At 36.7% G+C, this 23,899-nt stretch overlaps 1 protein-coding gene across 2 annotated transcripts in view; it reads left to right on the top strand.

The window, feature by feature from the left end:
- The window catches only part of LOC150096443 (monocarboxylate transporter 10-like), a 223,718-nt gene extending 207,833 nt beyond the window's left edge, over positions 1 to 15,885 (top strand). Inside the window, exon 9 of one of the 2 annotated variants that reach the window (XM_090408801.1) lies at positions 15,475 to 15,885. In XM_090408801.1, coding sequence (XP_090264927.1) covers positions 15,475 to 15,656 — 182 coding nt within the window. In that variant the 3' untranslated portion in view covers positions 15,657 to 15,885. The remainder of the gene's footprint in view (positions 1 to 15,474) is intronic. The other variant, XM_090408802.1, reaches the window with a different exon arrangement.
- The last annotated feature ends 8,014 nt before the right edge of the window (positions 15,886 to 23,899 follow it).

The raw sequence follows: 23,899 nt of genomic DNA, 5'->3' as shown, positions 1-23,899 counted from the left end.
ATAATTTTATACCTATACTTCGTGATATCGCAGTGCAACTTCAAGTTCCCTGTTCCATCTTTCAATATAATTCAATAACATCGACTATTATTTTCAGAGGATATATATTTGTTAAAAAAATTTCAAAAATGGGTTAAAGAAAATGTAAAATTGCATTTGAAGGAAGAAGGTTTAATGATGAATGGAACAGCAAAGTACTTCTTTATTGAAAATGGGGGTAAGTTCCCTTTGTCTTATTTGCCATAAAAGTGTTGCTGTTATGAAAGAATATAATATCACACGTCATTACGAAAATGTCGTACTTTATCTCGTAATCTATGTTTCTTAAGATTGATAACTTAAGTGTTTTTTTTTTTCACTCGCTATTTTCTCTTAATTAAATGCTTGTGGCCCAATTATTAAAACTAAAAGTTGAATGTGGCTTGCTAGTCTGAAAAGGTTGCCGACTCCTGCTATAGAAGATGAAACAAGACGATGTGGAAGAAATTGGTCCAACTATATTAAAAGATGAATCTCAATGGGCACTAAATGAATTGTCAGCTAACAAGGCACCAGGCATTGATAACATCCCCTCAGAATTAATAAAATATTCAGGAAACATAACTAAGTCACAATTGTATGTCCTTTTCAAGATCATAAAGGATATATATGAAATGGGGATCATTCCCCAAGACTTTACGCAATGCTCTATCATACCCATTCCTAAAGCAAATAATGCAAACAAGTGTGAAAATCATCGAACAATAAGTTTAATATCAATGCTTTGAAAATACTACTAAAAAGTATACAAAAAAGACTAATAAAGAAGCCTTTCTTTTAGGCTTACACGGTAATCCGAATGCATTTTTGAAATTAATAAGGAAGGCTAAAGAGTATATTGGCAATGACCAGTTTGAAACAACAGGGAACAAGAGAAGCAATCCTAGTTCTAAGAACAGTTTTCGAAAGAAGATTTGAGAAGAATCAAAATACTCTGATAGCCTTTCTTGACTTGGAGAAAGCCCTTCAATAGTATTGACTGGAACCAAATGTTTTATCTCCTAAAAACAATAAAGGTAGATTGGAGAGATAGAAGGCTCATATTTAATCTTTACAAGTACCAAGAAGCCCTAATAGAAACAGCCAGCAATAAGACAGAAACCGCAATAGCAAGAATATGTAGAGGTGTAAGACAAGGTTGCTCTCTTTCACCCATGCTGTTTAATCTCTACATTGAAGATGTAATAAATAAATTGAAAGAACTAATAGAAACAAGAATTAAGATAAATGGAATTGAAATTAACTGGCTATGGTTTGCAGATGATATATAACAGTTACAGCTGATAACGAAGATAAACTAAAATCCACCCTGACAAAGATGGAGGAAATTTTCACACATTACAACCTTAAAATTAATTATAAGAAAACAAAACTATTAATTTCAAGTAAAGCAAATCCAATGAAAATAAACCTAGAAATAAATAATAAACCAATACCACAGGTATCCTTCTTGAAATATCTTGGAAGTCTTATCACAGAAGATGGAAGAAACCGATCAGATATTAAAGCACGAATAATCTTGGCCAAAAAGGCATTCTACAATAGAAGAAACATTTTCACCAGTAAAGGACACCATCCAGCTCAAAGAAAGGCTAGTGAAACATACATACATATGGAGCATTGCATTATATCATTGTGAAGCCTGGACGCTAACAAAACAAGACATCAGAATGTTGGAGGCATTTGAATTTTGGTGCTAAAGAAAGATGAAAATTAGTTGGACAGAAAGAAAATGTAATGAAGAACTGACTAAATATAGTGGTAAGACTTATACGTTGGTTAGACATAACTGGTAATTAATTTACGGAATTAACAACGCATATAAAGTAAATTAATTAAAGATAACTTTAATGAATCACTTCTATATTTCGACAATGTCACATTGTCATCTTCAGGAACATAAAGATATGGTATGTGCACTACAGGAACTAACAAAGCAAATGAGGAAGAAATTAAGACACTAATTTTGTTCCTAAAGTCCTAATGGTGCCCTCTTGCGGGCTAATTTGGTAGTCTTGGCCGTTGGGCTGAAGTTGTAATAATGAAAGTCTCCCAAATTTGGGGCAGTTTCATGCACCCAAATTTGTTGAGGTTAGGAACGTTTTTTAGAGCTGCTGAAGATTCTTTGAATAATCTTTCGTATTTAAACTTGCTGCGATGGATTATTTTTGTCTTCTTCCAACGAATTTTATGGTGGGTATCTAAGGCATGGTCTGCCAGCCCAGAGCGGCTGTACTGGTGAAACCGGATGTAGTCTTGGTGTTCTGAAATCCTGATATTTGTTGTTCTGCCTGTTTGGCCAAAGTAGGACAATTTGCAGCTGCAAGGGACCTGGTATACACCAGGTAGGTCTAGGGGAAGTGGTTGGTCTTTGGTAGAGCGGATATGTTTGTGATGATCTGTGAAAATATTAGTGGTGGCCAGTAGATGGCATTGTGTAGATGATGATGGTAGTTGTAATTCACTGTAGTTGGTGGATTGAGTAGTGGAGTGGGTGCTCTCCCTCGATGAGTCTTTGGACTCCTTGGAGGTGTCACATAATAATAATCATTAGGCATGTTACTTGCATATTTACATTGTGTAAACTTTGTATGTGATTGCTGGCATAGGAGAGGTCGTCAGTGTTGCACATATTAATGATTTCCAAATATCGAGAAGGATCATTCCTTGGTTTCTATTTAGTGCAACATTTGAGCAAATAACTTTGGAAGATTTCTTGAACAATTTGTCAAAGTAATTCTCTTCTAAGTAAGGCATGTAGCATGCTTGCAATTTACTGTGTTATGTTCTTTAAGGATGTGTGCTGTGAGTCCAATTTTTCTTCCCCTTTGCATAAGTGCAAAAGGGAAGAAAGGTATATCCAGTATATCCTTAATGTCACTTATGTTCTTTTTTAACAGATTTCGAAACTTCTCCCAGTTTGACCTACCTACACCTTTCCACAAGAACATGGAATCTTGTATATTCCAGAATGTTTAAAAAATGGAACTTTGTCTTTAGGAGAATGTAGGAAACTTCGTAAGGTATTAACTGGTTTGAAGGGTGTTCTGATGTTGACTGATTTTAATATTTGGACTATTTTTTTTCCTGTTCTTGGCAGGACCATAAGAAAAATGAAGAACAAAAGGCATAGTATGGATATGCCATGTCTTTGTAATTAATATCTGGGTTATCATGGTATGGTTTATCAGAAAATAAAATGTTCTTTAGTACCCTTTTTGAGTAGCCAAAAGGAAAATTAAAGGAAATTATAAAATTTCCTTTAATTTTATAATTTTTTAGTATATTTAAAGCTCTATTTTTTAAGATTTTGATGATACCAATTTTTGTTGAGGATAATGGGACAAGCTCATTCCATGCCCTCAATTATTCATGCAAAAAGTTTAAGTTATCCAAAAAATTGTTACTATAATGCAAAGAACACTGACATGTACTGATATATGCAATAGTTCCACTGTATAAGGTGCTGATTAGGCCTCATTTAGATTGCATTCACAGAAATCTGGTTGCCTGGCTATATTGGTGATAAGAAAACACTGGAGAGAGTGCAGAAGCAAAAAACTGTTACTGCCTCTGAACTCTGAAATATCGAGTATGAAGACAGATTGAAGGAGAGTGGTCTTCAGAGCTTGGCAGATAGGAGGGATGATATGATTGAGATATATATATAAGTTAGAGGAGCCTATATTATTTTATAGGATAATTAGTGATGTGAGAAAGAGAGGTCATCTCTGGAAACTGTACAAAGATCATGTGAGAAAAGAGGTGAAAACAAGATTTTTTGCTTGGTATGTAGTGCAATAAGTAGATTGAATAGTGAGTGTTGCAACTTGAATGTTCAAGGCAAGGTATGATAGTGGTCTCTGAATGTTCAACCTCCTGCCATGAGTTTTCTGAATCCATGGAGGCTTGGAAGTAATATACCGATACTATACCACAAGTTGTCACACACCACTGAATATCAAAGAAAGCCAAACAACTTGATGCTTTCTTCAATAGTCAACTTTGAGTTTCTTTGTAACGTTATCTTTTCCACAGTGATTTTAAATTATATCTAGCATGTGATTTTAACTTCAAGCTCTGTATTAGAATGATTAAAATGACTCAATGTACAACATAACACACACATCACTTCAAAGAACCGAAATTATGTTCTTTTGTACAGATCAGTTTAATTTGAATAATTTTGGAAATGTTATGTATACATGTATATATATATTAAGTATTTTGTAATACACACACACTATTTAAATAAATCAATGTTGTATCATATTATGTTATTCCTGTATTCCAAATTTTAAATTATGCCAGGAGTTTAGCATCCTTGATATACTATCTATGAAATAGGCCATATTTCAGAACACTAAGGATAATGATTTTAAACCTATTGTTACCACAAAAGCATAGCAACATATCAATTTTAGTTTTCTGACATTGTAAATATATACAATTTCCTGTACCACATGATACATTATTATTATTCCAGCTCTTCATAATCAGAAGATTCATTGCCTTAGACCAGCGCTTCCCAAACTGTGGGCCGCGGCCCCCTTGGGGGCCGTAGGTTTTGTTGAAGGGGATTGTGAAATAATGAAAACAAATTTAAAATGTTTTAAGACTAAGTAGATTTTTTATTTTAAAAGAAACGTATTTAACTTTTATTATTTATTATTTCTTTTTTGTTATTTTTTATATTTTAATGGAAAAATTCACATTGGTGTTGGTTCGCAAACTTTGCTTCCTGCGTATTTCGGCGCTTAATGAATATTAGTAAATATTGCTTATTCATATGTTTCATTTCAAAACAGTGGTTAATTGTATTTACTTCGAATGCTCTCCAGGGACGCTCCAAATCTTCCTGTCCCTTTCATCAGGCGTTCATAATCAGGGATTGTTGATATTGACTTTATATACATATCAAAACTCATTTTATATTATCACTGTCATCCGAGATAGTTTTCTGTTACCAATAAAAGTTTCGCATATACTTCACACATGAAAAAAAGCTTAAACAAGTTCATGTGGGGAGATAGTAACTGCTTGCAGTTGTAAACAATACGCCCTCCCTAACTATACTTCAGAGGCAATAAAAACAAGTACTTTTATTATGCCAGTGAATAAGGTATGAGGGGTCTGTGTAATATATTTCTCAACAAATAGTACAATTAGAGACAACTGGGATAAAAAAAAACACACTAATTAATGAATCACATGTCCCTTCATACAGAAACTATGCTGTATAGACTGAAACAAAACCATATGTTGCATGGGAAAACACAGTATCTAACTAAAAACTATTGTTATTAATTAGATGTGTGCGAGTTCGATTTCCCAAGGCAGCAATAAAATTCAACCGAACGTGTTAAAATTCGTAAAAGTGTTAAAACTAAGTAATATATATATATATATATCTCCTCGCCAATCATATGCACATTTTAATAACCTGCCTTTGCTGTCTGTTTCGCGTTAGCTTTAATTACCGTAAAGGGAGAAAAGTCACAAAAGAGAAAAATGTTCCTGGTCCAGGATTCCCTTATTCAGGTAATATTCACAAATTTCATGTTATCAGTCTGTGGTGTGCCAGTATCGCTAAGTGGTGATATTATTTGATCTATTCTACGTTAAAAAATTTAACCCTGAGATGGATAAGTGGCTGATAAAAAAATAAAATAAAAATTCCCGCGAACAATCAGCAGAAGCAGAAACAGACTCAAAAAAAAAAAAAAAAAAAAAAAAAAAAAAAAAAAAAAAAAGGACAGTATTTCATATTTTACCAGAACAGCCCACATCGTCTTCAGAACCAAACGGTAAGAGGCAAAAAAATGTAATACATGCATTTGATTTTTGCAATATTCGCTGTGTATGTTTTGTATTAAATATAAATACAATAAATATTATAATAATATATCTCTCTATTACGATTTTTTCCGAGGGGGGCCGTGAAATATTTTAATTTTTGCAAAGGGAGCCCTGACATCCAGAAGTTTGGGAAGCACTGCCTTAGACAACACAAAATCTGTTCATACTACCGACTCTTATTCACTATCTGCACTTTCAGCACACAATGGATTCCATGCTTCTACCACTTGCCATGCAAAACATTTTTCTACTACCTCTTTTCACAACTTCCAGGGATGGTTGTTTGTTATTTTTTCCTTCCCCACATTTTACCATATGAAAAATCACCTAGTGTCGATCCAGCATATAGCCTCAACAGCTTAAAATGTCTCAACCTTATAACCTCCCCCCCTCCCAGTCCTTGTCTTCTTTCCACTAGATCAGATTACATGCCTCATTCTTCATAACCAGTGTTCCTGATATCATTCCAAATAACAAAAAATTATATCAGTCCTGATATCATTTTTGTTATCTGCCTCTGTACCCTCTCTCAGCAACCAGATATGAGCACTGTAATCCAGATGAGGTCTGATCAGAGCTTTATACGATAGAACTACCACTCTTTTATCTTTGTTGGTCAGTGTTGTCATTATGACACAGTCCTCTGGGTTGTCTATGTATCCATTAAAGTAAGTTTTTCTGAACATCAGATTTCTATCTACCATAAACTCAAACATCCCTTGCTTCCTCCACTTATTGAGCGACACTATTTTAAATAATGGCGGCAGCGGAAGTTAAAATTACAAATGGCGTATCGCCAAGTCCCCCCCCCCCCCCATTTAAGGATTCCATTTTGCACGATACAGAATTTTGTAGCATGCGGGACTTGCAGAATTTATGCATCCCGGCGATTGTATATGTGGCAGGAGAAAGAAGGGGGGAAATGTATATGCGCAAAATGCAGGCAATGGGAGGAACTTGGTGACTTAGAAATGACCATAACTCCTCCTTGAGTCAGAGACGGGAGATTCTCCACATAGAGAGATGACAGGTATGATAGAGGGCGAGAGAAGTATGAATAAAATAATAAGAGTGGGAAGTATGGAAAGGTTGAATGATTCTGAAGTTTTAGGAGATGGTCTCAATTGGAAGGAGGAATGACAAACAAGAATGGATGACTTATAGAGAGAGATAGATGAGCTGAAAGAGCAGGTGGAATGTCTGGGAATGAGATAAGAAGTGTGAAAGATGAAATTAAGCGAATGGAAGAGACGAATGTAAGGCAAATCAGAGGAGGAGTGAGAGAGAGTTATGGGAATGAGAGAATAGGAACAATAGTAGAGGAGAGGGATTGAGAGGGAGTTATAGGAATGGCAGAAGAAGAGGGAATGAGAGAAAGTTATGGAAGTGATAGAAGAGGAGAGAATGGGAACAGTAGAAGAGAGGGAATGAGAGAGAGTTGTATGAATGATAGAACAGGTGAAAATAGGATAAGTGGAAGAGTGGGAATGAGAGGAATGCAAGTGAGCACAAGGACTAGAGATAGAGTGATGTCAGGAAGGCAGGTAAGTAGGGAAGCACAGAGAGAAACTGTTACAAGAGAGAGAGTGAGGGATGCATGTGAGCAATCGAGGAATATGATGGTAAGAGGTGTAATGTATGGGGACGCAATGATTCATGGTGTTGAAGATAGGATGCGTGAGGAACGATAGAAAGTGGGGCTCTGGCAATTAAGAGAGGTGAAAGGATGGATGAGATGATGGTGAGAACAAATTACTTGAGTGGTGGTGTAAATAGGGCAGCGAGAGAGATGAGATTCTTGCTTGAGGCTTACGAAAGAAGACACAGAGAGGAAAGATGGTATGTGTGTGTTGCCTAGGTATGATAATGTCGAGCTGAGGAAGAGCGGTGATATTGAATGGCATAATAGCAAGAATGTATCAGAAGAGAGCATTCGAATATGTGGATGCTTGGAGTGCGTTTGAGAGCAGAGAGGAATTGTATGTGGGAGACCGCCTGCATTTGAATGAGGAAGGACGTAGGCATCTGGAGAGATTGCTGTTCTGAATAAGTCAGTGTGTCCCAGTGTGAATGGGTACTTGGGAGAAGGGGGATGACATCAAGTAATGCTGAGCCCAGTGGAGTCTAGAGGGGATAATGCTGGGTATAAAAACAAAGGCATTTTTATGCTTTATACCAATGTGAGGAGTATTCGGAATAAGGGTGAGGAATTGGTGGCACTCATAGCATCAGCCTGGCCAAAGATTATTGGGATCAGAGAGACAGGGTTGACAGAAGAGGATATAATAACAGTAATAGAAGTTGCTAGGTACAGCATTTTTCGGCAGGATAGGAAGGGAAAGCATGGTGGTGGAGTACTGCTTATGATAAGCGACGATCTAAGTCCTCTAAGAGTGGAGGCTTTGGAAGGCTGTGACACATCTTGATAACTTGTAAGTTGGACTGCTGATACAGTCTACAACGGGTCTGAGTGGAACATTAGTTTTGTGTAGCTTAGGTAAGCCATAAATTCTAGGAGGTCTGGTAATGATTTTGAAAGCATATGGTGTGAGTTGGAGGTGGGAAAGACAAGATGTTTAGTGGGGTGTTGCTACAGACCAAGGAGCACAGAGGGTGGAGACCAGGAAATGTTAAACAGTTGAGCGTGGCAAGTGCAAGAAGAACGATTGTTAAGGGAAATTTTAACTACAGCAGTATAGATTGGGGAAAGGAAGATTCATGTAGCAATGAGGGAATGGAATTTCTAGAATTCTTGAGGGACAAATGTCTTAGGCAACATATAACAGAGGGAACAAGAGGTTGAAGAGTGTTGGACTTGGTTATAGCATCAGAAGAGCTGATGATAACCGAGATGACATCTCTCCCACCAGTTGGAGAGAGTGATCATATGGTTTTGACTTGGAAAATGAATAGACATGCAGGAGAATCAAAGAGACGGGGACGTGTGCGGAATTATAAAGCAGGTGATTATAACAGTCTTAGACATCAACTTGAGGAAGTTTCGTGAAGGGAGGAATTGGAAGGCTGGGATATCATTAGTGCTTGGGAAATTGCCAAGGAATATTTGTTAGCAGCAATGGTAAGCTGTATTCCATGAGTGAAGAAGAGGACATAATTTGGAGTAAAGTGGATGACAAACAATATTAAACAGTAGCTACATGTGAAAAAGAGGCTATGAAAGAGATATAAGGAGGCAGGTGAAGAGAAGATGCATGAAGAATATAAGACACAGGCCAGAAGAGTGACTAGTATGGTAAGGAAGGCGAAACTGGAATATGAGAAAAGATTGGCCCTTAGATCCAAGGAAAATCCTAGGGAATTTTTTAGCTATATGGCCAGTAGGATGAGAAATGATTGTGGAAGAATGACATAGTGGGATAAAAATGGGAATAGAGTGACTGATGCAGAACACATAGTGGAATTGTTCAATGAACACTTTATTGGAGTATTTCATTCTGGAGGAGTAAATTTTAATACTAGAGGGATAGGGCAGGTTTGAGGTTTAGAGGTGCAGGAGGAGAGTTTGTTCCAAATACTGAGTACTCTCTAGATATCAGTAAAGCTGTATGACTGGATGGTATTTCACCATGAGTTTGGAGAGAATGTGCTAAGTAACTGACAGTGCCCTTGACCTGGCTTTTCAATGAAAGACTGGCTGCAGGAAAGATGCCCATGGAGTGGAAGGAAGGTAAGATAGTGCCATTGCATAAGGGCGGTAGCAGACTGGAAGTGTCTAATTATAGGCCAATTTGTGTGTCATTAGTAGTTAGTAAGATCTTGGAGAAAGTAGTGAGGGACCATATACAGCATTGGGCAGATGAGGGTAATGTTATCAGTGAGAGTCAGCATGGATTTGTGAAGGGGTGCTCTTGTTTTAGGAATATGCTAGCCTTTTATGATAAAGTTACAAGAGTAAGATGAGGGAAAGGCATATACTGCCATTTTCCTAGACATAGCAAAGGCATTTGACAGGGTGCCACATGATAAGCTGATATTTAAGTTGCAGCACATGGGTCTGGATGTCAGATTGGTCAACGGCATTCAGGATTGGCTGTGCGATAATTATCAAAGAGTTGCATATGGTGGAGCAATATCAAAGAGGCAGAAGGATACAAGTGAGGTTCCACAGGGCTCAGTACTGGGACCTATATTGTTTAACCTTTATATCAATGACATTGTCCGTGGATTGCAAGGGAATATTCAGTTGTTTGTGGATGATGCGAAGCTGGGAGGGGTTATTAGTAATAGTGCAGATGTGGTAGCCCTGCAAGAGAATTTGAATAAGCTAGATAGATGGGCTAATGAATAGGGGTGTCAGTTTAATGCAGCAAAATGTAAGATCTTGATGTTTGGGACACATCGATGGGACGCTGCATACTCTATGGGAGGAGTTAAACTGAAGGAAATAGGGGAGATGACAGATCTGGGATCGATGATTGATAGAAACCTGAAATTTAGGGGACATGTTGCAAAGGTGGTGAAGGTAAGACAGAGGATTGCTGCAATAATGAGAAGGACACTGACCTGCAGAAATAAAACAGTTATCATTCCATTGTATAAGACTCTGATCAGACCATACTTAGGGTACTGTTCTCAGATCTGGTCCCCAGGATTTGAAGGGGATAAATTAACTGTGGAAAGGGTACAAAGGCGGATAACAAAGATGGTGTCGGGACTGTACAATGTTAGTTATGAGGATCGGCTGAGGGAATGTGGACTCCAGAGTTTGGTGGATAGAAGGAGGGATGATATGATTGAGACTTTTAAACTGTTGAGGGGTCATCCCTGGAAGTAACGAAAGGAAACTGTGAGCAAGAGGGTGAGGAGTGGTTGAACCATGGAATGCATTGCCTGATGGAGTGGTGAGAGCAAGAACGGTCAATGCATTTAAGGAGTGGTATGATAGACTTTGTGTTTCCTAGGAGGGACCTCCCTCAATGAGTCTTGATAGACTTGTGTTTCTTAGAAAAGAACTCCCACAATGAGTCTTTTGACTCCATGGAGGCCTGAATAATATACTGGAATAAAAATTCCAGTATAGCTCCGCCAGAAAGGCAAGCAGCCTCCCAACTGCAGACAACTACGCTGTCTTTTTCTTAGTGTGTTAAAACCCCATTTATCTACATTTGCTTATTAAAATCCTCCTGAAGAGCCACATCAACACTATTACTAATAACCTTCCCGAGCTTCATATCATCTGACAGCTGAATATCTCCCTGTAATCTAGTGACAGTATCACTGACAAAGATTGAATAGTACAGTACTGAACCATGTAGATCCCACTTGTAATTTTCCTACTCCCCAATACTGCGCTCTCATATACAACTCTCTGATAATTGCGTGATAGCCAATTTCCAATCTAATCCACTAACCTGATATGTTGACAAGCTGATATGTTACAACTTAAACATACCATGTGGAAACCTATCAAGAGACTTTGCAAAACTGAAAAATTATAGTGTATGCCTTTCCTTCATGAACTAGTCTTGTTACTTTATTATGAAAGACAACCAGATTACCGAAATAACAGCCCAGCTTAATAAATCCATGCTGGCCTTCATAAATAATATTTCTTTCTATTGTTCAGTTCATAACAAGCTGTTATTAATTTTTCCAAAATCTTAACCACAGGAGTAACACATTAACACAAAACGGCCTACAGTTTGACCATAACACTGCACTTATGCAAAAGCTAGGACAATGACACAATATATTTATCTTTAACATATACCCTTAAACTACATAGCAAAATCCCATCTGACTTCTCTAGAGTGCTGTAGATGTTTTCTAGAAACATGTGGTAGACATAATGATACATTTAAAAAATGGTTTAATGCATGTAAAAGAAATTAGAATTTATTTACAACTCCTTTATATTTTACTCACTGTAACTTGAGCATTATTCAGGGAGAGAACAAAAGAATTGGTTACACCATTCAAAATACTAACAAAGAATGAGTCAAACACAAGAGCTATTACAAGATCAAAAGAATGGTAGAGGATCAAAACTCTGGTGTACCATGACTGCTAACCACCAAATCTTAAGAAGAGTCAAACAACATGAGTCATACCTTTACATATCTCAGCTGCAGCCGAGTGATCAGGAGACAACACTATTAAAGTTCCAAGGAACCCGCTATAGTTGTGTAATTTTAAAAAAAATAATAATAATAAATAAATAAAAATAGAATAATAATAAATGAAAAATTATGAACAATTTATGGCAATTACTTCCCAAAACTTGGAGATAGGCATGCAGTCTGTTCTATTAAGATCAGGGTTATGGCATGATGTTTTACACATTTCAACATCCAGATCAAATTTAAATATACTATAGTGTAACATCTTTGTCTCATTCCATTGAGCTCCGTGTCTGGTGTCAATGGCATGAGAAGCAAGGCCCTCTGATTCTAGAAATCTTATGCAATTTTTTGATTCTAATTCTTCAATTCTGAACCTTGTTCATCAGACTCCCTTCTCTCAGAAGAATTAAATAAAATACGAATCGCTTTGTTGTCTAATGGATATAAAGAAACCACCATCCATGAAATAATTGATAATTATGTTCCTTCAGCCAGATAACCAGCTGATGTGAAGAGAATTTCCATACCCTACCTTAAAGGAATGCTTCTGAATAAACAGCATACAAATACAATCTGTACAGTACTTTCAAACCAGCATGAAAGTTATCTTCTTTTCTACCATCTGCCTCTGCTATCCTTACTTGGTGTCTATTGGTTACCATGTTCATGCCAACTCTACCATTTTGGACACAGTGGGATTTCTGCTAGGATGAGAATCAAAGAACACCAAGATTACATAAGATTTCAGGCCTTGCTTCTTGTGCCATCAACACTAGACAGAGTTCGATGGAATCAGACAAAAAAAGATGTTCAACTATTATTATCCTAAGCCCCATGGATAATAACAGACTCATCTAGGTAGTCCCTTTTGTCACACACACACACACACACACACACAGTTCATCATACCGCACTGTAAACACACTCAAATTCTCTGCAGACGCCACACTCTCAGGTGATGCATTCCAATCATTCACAACTCTCCATGCAAAAAACCTGCTTCTCGCTCCCTTGCACAGCTTCCAGGAATGACCTGTTGTTCTTCCCCATTCACCCATCATTATGAAAAACCTCGTCAACGTTAATCCTATAACCCCAACTTGTACATCTCTATCACATCACTCCTTTCCCTTCTATCCAATACTCTGCAAATTGCATTGTCTCAACCTTTCTTCATATTCATCATTCCAGAGATCAGAAACTATTTTGGTCAATTGCATTCGACCCTCTTCATTCGTTTGAAAACCGATCTGTGCACAGTAGTCCATATGTGGCCTGATCAGAGCCTTATACAATGGAACTAGCATCTCGTTACATCTACAAATCAACATCATTGCCAGAATTCACTGTGTTGTCCTCACAATTTTGGTAATATGTCTTCTAAATTTTAGATCCTTATCCACCATCACCCCAAGATCTCTTATTTCCTCCACCTCCAACAATATATCTCCACCAAGAATAAATTCTACATCCCATCTTGGTTTTAAAATTTTAAAACCTTACATTTTGAACACTGAACTGGCATCCCCACATACAGTACAGGTTAACATACAGTTAACCTGTATTGTATGTTAAACAGCAATGGCTCTAAAACAGATCCCTGAGATATAACACTAGTGACTTTCCTCTTCTGGGATATTGCTTCCCCATACACAACTGTAAACCTATTTCAGGGATCTGTTTTAGAGCCATTGCTGTTTAACATACAGTACAGGTTAACTGTACTGTATGTTAAACAGCAGAAGGAAAGCATGATTGTACCACTTCATAAAGGAGATGATAGAATTCAAGTATTAATCAAATTATGTGCGTCAGGTGTTGTGCTAATATCATTAGCATACAGTTAACCGTACTATATGTTAAACAGCAATGGCTCTAAAATAGATCCCTGAGACACACCACTAGTGACTTTCCTATACACAACTGCTTTCCCCAAACACAACTTGTTGATACCTATTAGAGAGATAATCTCCAATCCATTGCACTAGTCTTATTTCCAACCTCATCTGCTCTAGGTTGACTATCAACTTATCGTGTGGTAATCTATCAAAAGCCTTTGCAAAGTCTGTGTATCCATTTCCCATGTCCAATGCTGCTGTCACCTTATCGTAACAAGTATATGCAGATTACTAAAACGTAACCTCCCTTTAGCAAATCTGTGCTGTCCATCAAAGATAATACCATTGTTGTCAACCCAATTCTGGATCCTGATTCTCACCAGCCTTTCCAACACTAACCACAACACCTGACGCACATAATTTGATTAATACTTGAATTCTATCATCTCCTTTATGAAGTGGTACAATCATGCTTTCCTTCCATTCCTCTGGAACTTGATCCAACATAATGCTCACATTAAACAAATATGATATCCAATCAAACAACTTCCTGATAAACAATCTTATGTTTTCTTTGTTCCGAGTCAAGTCATTTGTCCCTACTACCATTACCAACTCCTTTGCTTGCTTATATCGAATGCTTTAATCACTCTATTTATTTTACCTCCAGGAAAGCAAATCTTTCCTGGAGGTAAGCAAAACACCTCTAATAATCAAAATGCCATACAACACCACTCACAGGTCTTTTGTAACCTTTTTCATATCAAATTATTTATTTTTGTCTTCTTCACTCTTCCATACCTATCTCCAATTCTCTTGATTTCACTCTGCACCCACCTCATCTTCACCAACTCAGCTTTCAAATCTTGCGTGCTTTTTTTTTGCTATCATTCACCCTTGCTATTTTATCACCAGACACACACACGTGTTTGCTGTCAACCCGCTTGCCACCTTATCATTAATTGCACTCTTATTTTTCAATATCATTATTGCTAGCCTTATTGTCAATCGAACATTTTTTCCTCACCTGTCACCATTACGATGCCATTGTATCAGGCCTCAAATGGATTATTGTGCACAGATTTGGTCACCGGATTTTCATGTGACGAGGATATGTTGGAAAAGGCCTAGAGAAGATTCACAAAGGTGGTCTTTGGAAAGTGAAGTATGAGGACAGATTCAAAGTCACAAAGCCTTGTGAATAGGAGGGGAGGGGGATATGATTGAGACATATAAGTTAGTCAGGGGTTCTTATTAGGTTGACATGGAAGAGATTTTTCATAGAATGGAACAGGGAGGTAGAACAAGAGTCCATCACTTGAAACTGTATAAGGAGGGTGTTAGCAGAGGAGTAAGGAGAAGGTTCTTTACATGGAGAGTGGAATGCATTGTTTGAGTGTGTTGTGAATGTAGACACATTAAATCAGTTTAAGGCACGATTGGATGTGTGCAATAGATTTTAGCTTTGTAACAAATGGCCTAGTTGATTTAAATGTTAACATGAGGTGAGAAATAAAAAGAAAGCTAATTAAAATTGTAATGATATCACTCTATTAAGTGATTAGTACAGTATAATATTTATCAAATGTATACACACACATTAATCATTAACTATTAAGTGTGTATTCTCTTTAATTCCAAATATGTCTTTGCAGCTGATTCTGTCCTGTCTAGTGGTTTTCCTATCAAACATAACTTGTCATCATCTGAGTACAACATAGCAACTCCCACAGCAGTTTGTTGGGATAACAGAAGCTTGCCAACTGACCTAGTGCTGGCACCTAATGCAGGAACCCAGTCATACCAGTATAGTAACTTTACACAGGGAGTTGAATAAGACATTATGATAAAATTAGATTATGTACAATCTTCAGGAAATAGGCTAACTCTACAAAACATTCATTCCTAATGTATCAAGAAATCTAACTACTCTAAAATGACACTGCCAAATGGTAACTGATAGAGATGGAGAGCAGTTTACAATATATGTAATATTATCTGTGAGTATTCTGGGAACATTCTCATATTCAGAAATAATAATAAAAAATCTTATTTGTTTTGTGTTTTTTGTTTTATTTAATTTTTCTGAGTTTGATGTTTTGTGAAAATAATTAGTCATATTAAAATGAAAAACTCTTGGTGGTAGTATGTCTGAAATGACACTCTCAATAACTGGGATTATCACATTGATCTGCTATAGTTTTGAAATACAGAGTGGCCATAAAATAACTTTCCGTCTTTGGAGTCATCTTAGCTAAAACCAATAAACAGAATGAGACAAAATTTTATATTGAGACTTTTGAAGGCATGGGGAAATGATTTCTGCAAAAAAAAAAAAAAAATACCAAAAGTCGCCGATAGGGGAAATTTTGGTGCTGGCAGAGCCGAAAACAAGCAGATAATTACATTAAAGGCAGATAAAATGGAATAATAACATTTCCACGGTGTAAGTGACAGCCATGTCACTCATGTGGCATACAATCATAATAAGAATAATAATTAAACTAAAACAACTTGTGAGAGAGACAGAAATTAACGTAGTGATTGAACTCACAGGAAATAATGTTTTATTCATCAGAATCAGGGTCCCCTGGACCACATACACGATTTTCAATGTGCTGACCTTTCTTGTGTACAACAAATTGCATCGTGCGACATGCTCTACAGCTGAGCATAAGGAGTCAGATTGGATGTTCATAACAGCCTGTTTTATGTTCTCTTTCAAGACATGCAAGTTGGGAACAGCACCAACATACACAACAGATTTCAAATACCTCCATAGCCAAAAGTCACATGGAGTGATGCCCGGGGATCAAGGCGGCTATGCCGTCAGAAAGAACTGACTGATAACCCTCTCATAACTGAAATGCTGACGTAAAAGGTGCTGTACTGAACGTTCAATGTGGCCGTGCTCCATCCTGCATAAAAATTATTGAGTCCAAACATTGTCTTTGTTGCAATGCAGGAATGACAAAATTTCCCAGCATTCGTCGATAAATCTCTCCAGTAATGGAGCAGGTTACAGGACCTGTAGGGGTAATACGTTCAAAAAAAGTATGGTCCTATTATGAAATCAGCTGTGAAGCTACACCACACGGTTACTTTTGGAGAATGCAGTGGTACTTGCTGGATCGCTTGGGGATGTTCAGATGCCCAAATTCTGCAGTTGAGTGTTGACTGACCCATTCAGATAAAAATGAGCCTCATCACCCACAATATTCTCCAAGGCCAGTCATTGTCAACCTCCATTCGGGCAAGAAACGTTAGCGTGAAGGTCATGTGCTTATCATAATCTGCAGTAGTTAGTGCTTGCACATGACTGAACTTATACTGATAGAAGTGAAGCATTTTCTGTAAGATTTTCCAGAGTGTACCATAAGCCATATCAAGTTTGCAAGCTATGACACAAGCGATTGGACCAATATTGGTCCCTGTGTCGTCGAACACCACAGTAGCAATGTCTGTTACTGTCTCTTCTTGCACTGCTTTCCATCCTCTGCCAGGTCTAACTCCTAGCGATCCAGTTTCTTCAAACTTCTTAATCATAGCTCTGTGCTACAGCTGACATAGGACCTGTACGCAGGTTATGAAGCCTTCTAAATTCCTGAAGGGCCGCTACAATATTGCACTGTTTAAGGTAAAACAACTTAACAAGTAAAGCACTCTGAGGCAAGGTAGGATGCATATTGAGCACAATTCGTCAGTCATTCGAATAACTGCCTGAACGTTCCCATTCCCTTTTTAAGTGGAATTGGTGGTGGTGCTGCTGTCACGTACGCACAGTAAAATTTGCATAATCCTTTTTACCTGCATTTACTGCAAATATTTGACTGCTTTCGGCTCTGCCAGCGCCAAAATTTCCCGTATTGGCAACTTTTGGTACTAAATCTTTTTTTTTTTTTGCAGAATTCATCTCCCCGTGCCTTCGAATGTCTCAATATAAAATGTGGTCTCATTCCGTGTATCAATTTTATCTACAGATACCTTCAAAGAGGGAAAGTTAATTTATGGCCATCCTGTAGAATTCAAAGATTCTACACATAATAATGTAAACTTAATTATGTAGAAATGTCATAATAGCCTGTACACCCCTTGAGAGTACATATCAGGAAATTGATGATGAGAACCTACACAATTTCAGTATTTCAGAAATTTCATTGTACCTTTAACTGAATGTCTAAACTAGAATTTAAACAGATAAAGGCTTCCATTCATGTTAGCAAAAAAACGCTGGAACTTCAAATATTTAGCTGTAGGTTTGAAACAACAGAAACTTTATATAAATGATGTTTATGAAGATGTCTCTTTTGGAACATCTTCATAAAGTTCCATAAGGGACATCTTTATGACTTTATTACCTTAAGCTGTCAGAGTGCTTTTTTGGAATTTTTCTACTAATCTGTTTATGTTCTATTTTTTGTGTGCTGAGGATGCCTGTGATATATGTAAAAAAAATTCTACATTACAATGTTTCAATGAATTTTAAATACTTCCTTAATGTTGTAAATTATTTAAATACTTCATAATGTTAGTCCTCCATTCTTTATTTTGCAAGAGTATGCTACAGTTGTTTTGAAACATATCAACTAGATTACTTTAAAATAAACATACACAAGTTAGATGCATATTTATTTCACTTAGTGAGGTAAATGCGAATCATCTATGATACAAGGATTCATTATCTTTATTAGCCTTAGTCAACATAACCAAATAAAACTGTTGATAAGCTGTCGTCATGTATGCATGCATTCAATTTTGTAATTAAAGTATGTACATATATAATGAAGGCATTTTATTTGTATAATCCCTAATTAATGTGGCATGTCATATATATATATATATATACACACACACACACTTTTTTTTTGGGACGATACACAATGGTACGGCATGCTGGTATCTTTATTAACAGTTGAATGTGAGATATGGATGCGTTACATTTAGAAATTTGTAACATTAGTAATGTTTTCACACTTATCTAGTAAATAAACTTAGTTATTTAATGAAATTGACAATTTTAATGTAGAAGGTATGGCTATTAAATAACGAGACTGATTGCAAAAATGTGGTTCAACTTAATTGTTATCCCCTTCAACATACTCCTCTCCTCCTATATCTATACACCATTGCATACGAATTTTCCATTGTTGGAAGCAGTGATGCAAGTCATCAGGTGTTATCTGCTCCAGTAGCAGATAACACCTGATGTGTTATCTGCTACTGGATAACTTTTCTGCCGTTTTCTCCTTTGCCTCATCCACTGACAGAAAACGGGTGCTCTTCAATGCAGATTTCAACTTTGGTAAAAGTCGCATGGAGCCAAGTTTGGCGAGTAAGGTGGATCTTCTTATCAGCCAGATATTGCTTTACAGATAGTGTACTGTGGGCTGGAGTGTTGTCCTGATGAAGAATTCAAGTGTTGTTCTTCCACAGATCGGGTCTTTTCTTCTTCACTCGTTCCCTCAGCTTGGCCAGAACCTCAAGAAGGCAATAATGTTGGTTAACTGTCTGATCCTCTGGTACCCATTCAACCATTACCATACCATTGATATTAAAAAAAAAAAATGATCAGCATTACCTTCAGTTTTGACTTGCTCATTCTCGCTTTTTTCAATCTCAGTGACGGAGTTTTTCACTACATTGACTGTCTCTTTGTTTCTAGATTATACTGGAAAATTCACGTCTCCTTGGCCAGCGATTTCTTCAATTTCACAAGGAATTTGAGATTAATGCGCTGCTCGAGTTTAATGTTAGACATTATTCCGGTAAAGCTACGTCACGCGTTTCTTTTATAACTGCTTACAGACTAGCTACGAGCGACAGCGAACAATGCTTATCTCAACTGCTTCTAGAACATTCAAGGTCATTCACAGCGCAAGCACATCCCACTGCTATGAGTACACGATTTACGGTGCACCTTGTCTCGTTATTTAATAGCCACACCTCGTACATCTATTCTTAAGATATTTGCTATAATATAATACACCTTTTTTTATATTTGCTATCTGAACTTTTTTTTATAAAAAAATTAGCATATATATTTTTTTACTTATTTTTTATATAGTTGTACAATAAATTGATGCTTAATAAACTGTGTATGTTATATACTTAATTTGTTGTTCTTATTCCAAAAACATCACTCTATGAAGAATGAATATCAGTAAATAACTTTTTAGTTTCCCTTCTCAATATTGTTTTAATTTTAAATTTTTCCTGCTAGCAAAGAATGAGTACTGGCACCTATTGTAAAACACACACTCACACAAAAAGCATTGTGTATAATTGTGTGTGTGTGTGTATACATGTATTCTGCACCCGCTCCACCCCAAAGATTGCGAGCATAGTGCACTAAAAAAAAAATAACCATTTTTTTTAATACTTTCATTAGTCTCTTTTCATGAGTCTTCGGACTCCTTTGAGGTATCAGGAATAATAATAATTACATATTCTTTTTACTATACTTGCATATTCTTCCTTCAGCACTGAATCCTCTACATCACAAGTGTTTAGAACAACTATAGATGCAATGTAGTTACTCAGAAAACACTACTTTGTCCCACTTTCTGTTTGATTTTCATTCAACTATTTTTGTTATTAGTTCAACCATAATTATTAAATAAAGATGCACTTAACAAATCTGTCTATAATTGCTTTTCTAATAGATTTTCTGCACATCTGTATTTCAATATTTTATTCGCTGCAAATACATATGATTTAGTATATGTCTTCCTGATATGTACTCTCAAGAATGAGGATACTATAACAGTTCATATTATTACTAATTTTCTATTAACAATTATTCTCCAAATTCGACTGTAATTCATAAAGACTCCAATATTGTCAGACCTTACATTAGTGTTCAAAGGCACTTGAATGTTGGTCTTATTCTGGAACTTTTTCTTTGCCATACTTTTTCAAACACTTTTTTTTTTACTAATATTTCCTCTTCCATTCTGTTTAAGTAACTATACCAACTTAGATGAAATGTGGCCACACATTCCAGAGTGATAACAATGTCAAGTTCCTTCCTAATCTCATTTTTCATATGATTCTGCCAATTAAAGTAGTACCACATTGACATAATTGATGTTACTGAAAAAACATTGAAGTCTTCTTATCAATAGCTACAAGATTTATATTCAAGCAATAGTGATCATAGAAAGGAAGGCACTTAACTCGTAACTAGAGTATTCAAAACTAAACATGAAGATAATCTCCTTGAACAGTCGACATTTGCAAGGCAGTGATGTGGACAAACATTAAAATGTAAAATGACCTTTGTTCTGTCTATTATACAACAGAATTTCTGTTGTACAATAAGGAAAAAGTGGAGGGATTTTTCAAATCATTATATTAGGCAGCTGACCTAGAGAGAAAGGTGATCCTCATTGAAGATCTCTAGGAAATTAATACTAGGCATATAGAAATGTTTTCAGAAAATTTGGAAAGAAAAGCGAAGTTAACAATAATGAGACTCATTGTGGGAGACCCACTCTATCCATTAACACAATACCTATCATGCACCACCTTAACATGTTCATTGCCAATCACGCGATATCGCATGATGCGAGTCCTCACCGGGCAGCCGATCACGCGTTATCGCGTGGACGTTGCTAACTAAATAAAAAAAATTTGGCCACAACATGAAATTCCAATTTTCAGCTTGGCAATGAAAGTGTTAAACCTATTCACTGTTGGGAAGCTCACACTACCTCTGGTAATCCATTCCACTCATTCACCACTCTCCAAGAAAATAACCTAGCCTGCACACCCTTACTAACCACACTCTTAGACAGCTTTCAAGCGTGACCCATTGTTTTCCCCCTGCTCCTCACATATTGAAAAATTTCTTCTGTGTCAATCTTACAGTATCCATTTAGTAATTTTCTGTATGATAGATTTCTATCATATCCCATATCCTCCACCTGCACACCTCAATCTATCCTCATAAGAAACATTCCAGACCTGTCACCAGCTTGGTCACTTGTTTCTGAATCCTCTAATCAATCTCCCGATCCCCAAGAAACGCACTTGGCCAAATCTGTACACGGTAGTCGACATGTGGCTGAATCAGAGCCTTATAAAGAGGGATAATATCTTTACTTGTCAATGTGCTCTTTGACATCCAAGTAATCCTCTGAGCTATTATGTCATGTCCTCTGAATTTCAAATTTCTATCCACAATCACCCCCAGATCCCCGGCCTCATCAATTTCCTGTAAATTAGTACCATTAATATGAAACCTTATATTTTAAAACATTGAATTGACAACCATTATCTTTTTCCCACATTGCCACTTTATTTAAATCATCTTATAAGATATCTACATCACCTTTATCAACTATTGCCTTCCCTAGTTTTGCATCATCTGCAAACAACTGAATGTCCCCTTCAAATCTTCTGCTACATCATTAATATACAAATTAACATCTCTACTGGCCAATGCGGATGAAATAGTGACACCAAATTGCACTTCTTATCCATGTTATTCAATGGTTTTAGAGCTTTGTATCCAGATTTATCTCGACGTCTATAGACATCGTGGTCGGTTGGGGGGAGGTTAAAGAGTAGTGGTTCTAGTACAGAGCCCTGGGGCACTCCACTAATTACTCTCGGCCTAATATCCATTCCCATTTGCTCTAACTTACGCAATAGTTTTCCATGTGGTATTCTGTCAAATGCCTTTGCAATTAATTGTTTTCAGAAAATTTGGAAATTAAAGAAAAGCTAATAATAATGGTAAGCTCCTGCTGGATGGTGATATGTTTTGGTGATAATGATATTATCATTATCACCAAAGCGTTCACCCCTACTTCACCCCTCCCCCCTTCATGCTGATTCAGAGCAAGAATACACAGGGAATGTGAAATCAGAAATGATCACCAAGTTTTGAAAGATTGTTCAAGAGAAAAGCAACTAGGAATTATCAAAGACTGCATGATACTAATAAGGTGGATGGTTCCTCTCATCAGATTTATGTATTAATGCTAGAGTACTCCAGGATAGGTAGGTACTCACCTAGCTCTCCCTGCTTTACATCAATCAATCACCTCTTCTCTCTGACTTCAAATCTTATTCATAATTTTGCTGACAATAGTTCTCACCATTCCTCTTTTTCATTTGGAAAAACCCTGTAGTACTCAAATGATTGAAGCTTTGAGATATACAATAACCAATGTCTTAAGAACTGATCTCACCATTCTATAATGGTGTGAAGACAACTTAGTGAATTTCCAGGTTATTAAAACACAGTCTTCTTACCAGCAAAAAAGATCCTACTTCACCCCTCCCCCTTTTATTTTTGATGATGTTCTGATATCCTTTCAAGATCAGTTTCCTCCTTCTAGGGTTGAGTTTTACAACCAGCTTATTCTGACATAAACAATCAAGGGCCTCCACAGCCTCTAAAAAATCAAGGGCCTCCACAGCCTCTAAAAAACTTGGCATTCTTTTCTTTCTTTTAATAAATTACTTTAATAAGTGTTGCTCTGCTGAACATTACTATTCCTCTGCTTTGTAGTCCAACTCTAAATGTATGAAACTGTTTCATCATCTTTCTTCACTCCATCTACCTCTGTTCTTTGGAAAAGCCTTTCTCATACTATTTTTCCCAATGAGCAATTCCATTAAGAAATTTGTCAGGAGATTACCTCTTTCTCCTTGAAAAAAAAAATTATATACACACACACACATACATGGGTCAACCAATTATACAAGCCCTATTCACCACACAAAAATTTACTTACCCAAGATTAGCCAGTATTTTAATAACATGTCTCAATAAGTTAATAGAAGTTCCATAAAATAATTTTAATGCAAGTCTAATATAGTTTGAGAAGTTATTTTATTAATAACAAATATTGCATTTTGTTCATTCTGCAGCCACTCACCAGCTAGCAAAATATACTTGCCACAGGTGGGTGTATTTGTTGAGCCATGTACAGCATTTACTCCAGCTGCCTTTTTACCCATTTCATTTGGATGGTTTATGCAACCGATGCTAAAAAAATCACATCATTTTGACCGTATGATTGCATTTTTATCGATGTATGAAAGTTTTAAGCGTGCATATCGCATCAT

Source organism: Typopeltis vanoorti, chromosome 19 (assembly GCF_054136105.1).
Source record: "Typopeltis vanoorti isolate ZY-2024b chromosome 19, IOZ_Tvanoo_1.0, whole genome shotgun sequence".
NCBI lineage: Eukaryota > Metazoa > Arthropoda > Arachnida > Uropygi > Thelyphonidae > Typopeltis > Typopeltis vanoorti.
Note: the sequence above shows the minus strand (reverse complement) of the source record. Positions and strands in the feature narration are given on the sequence as shown.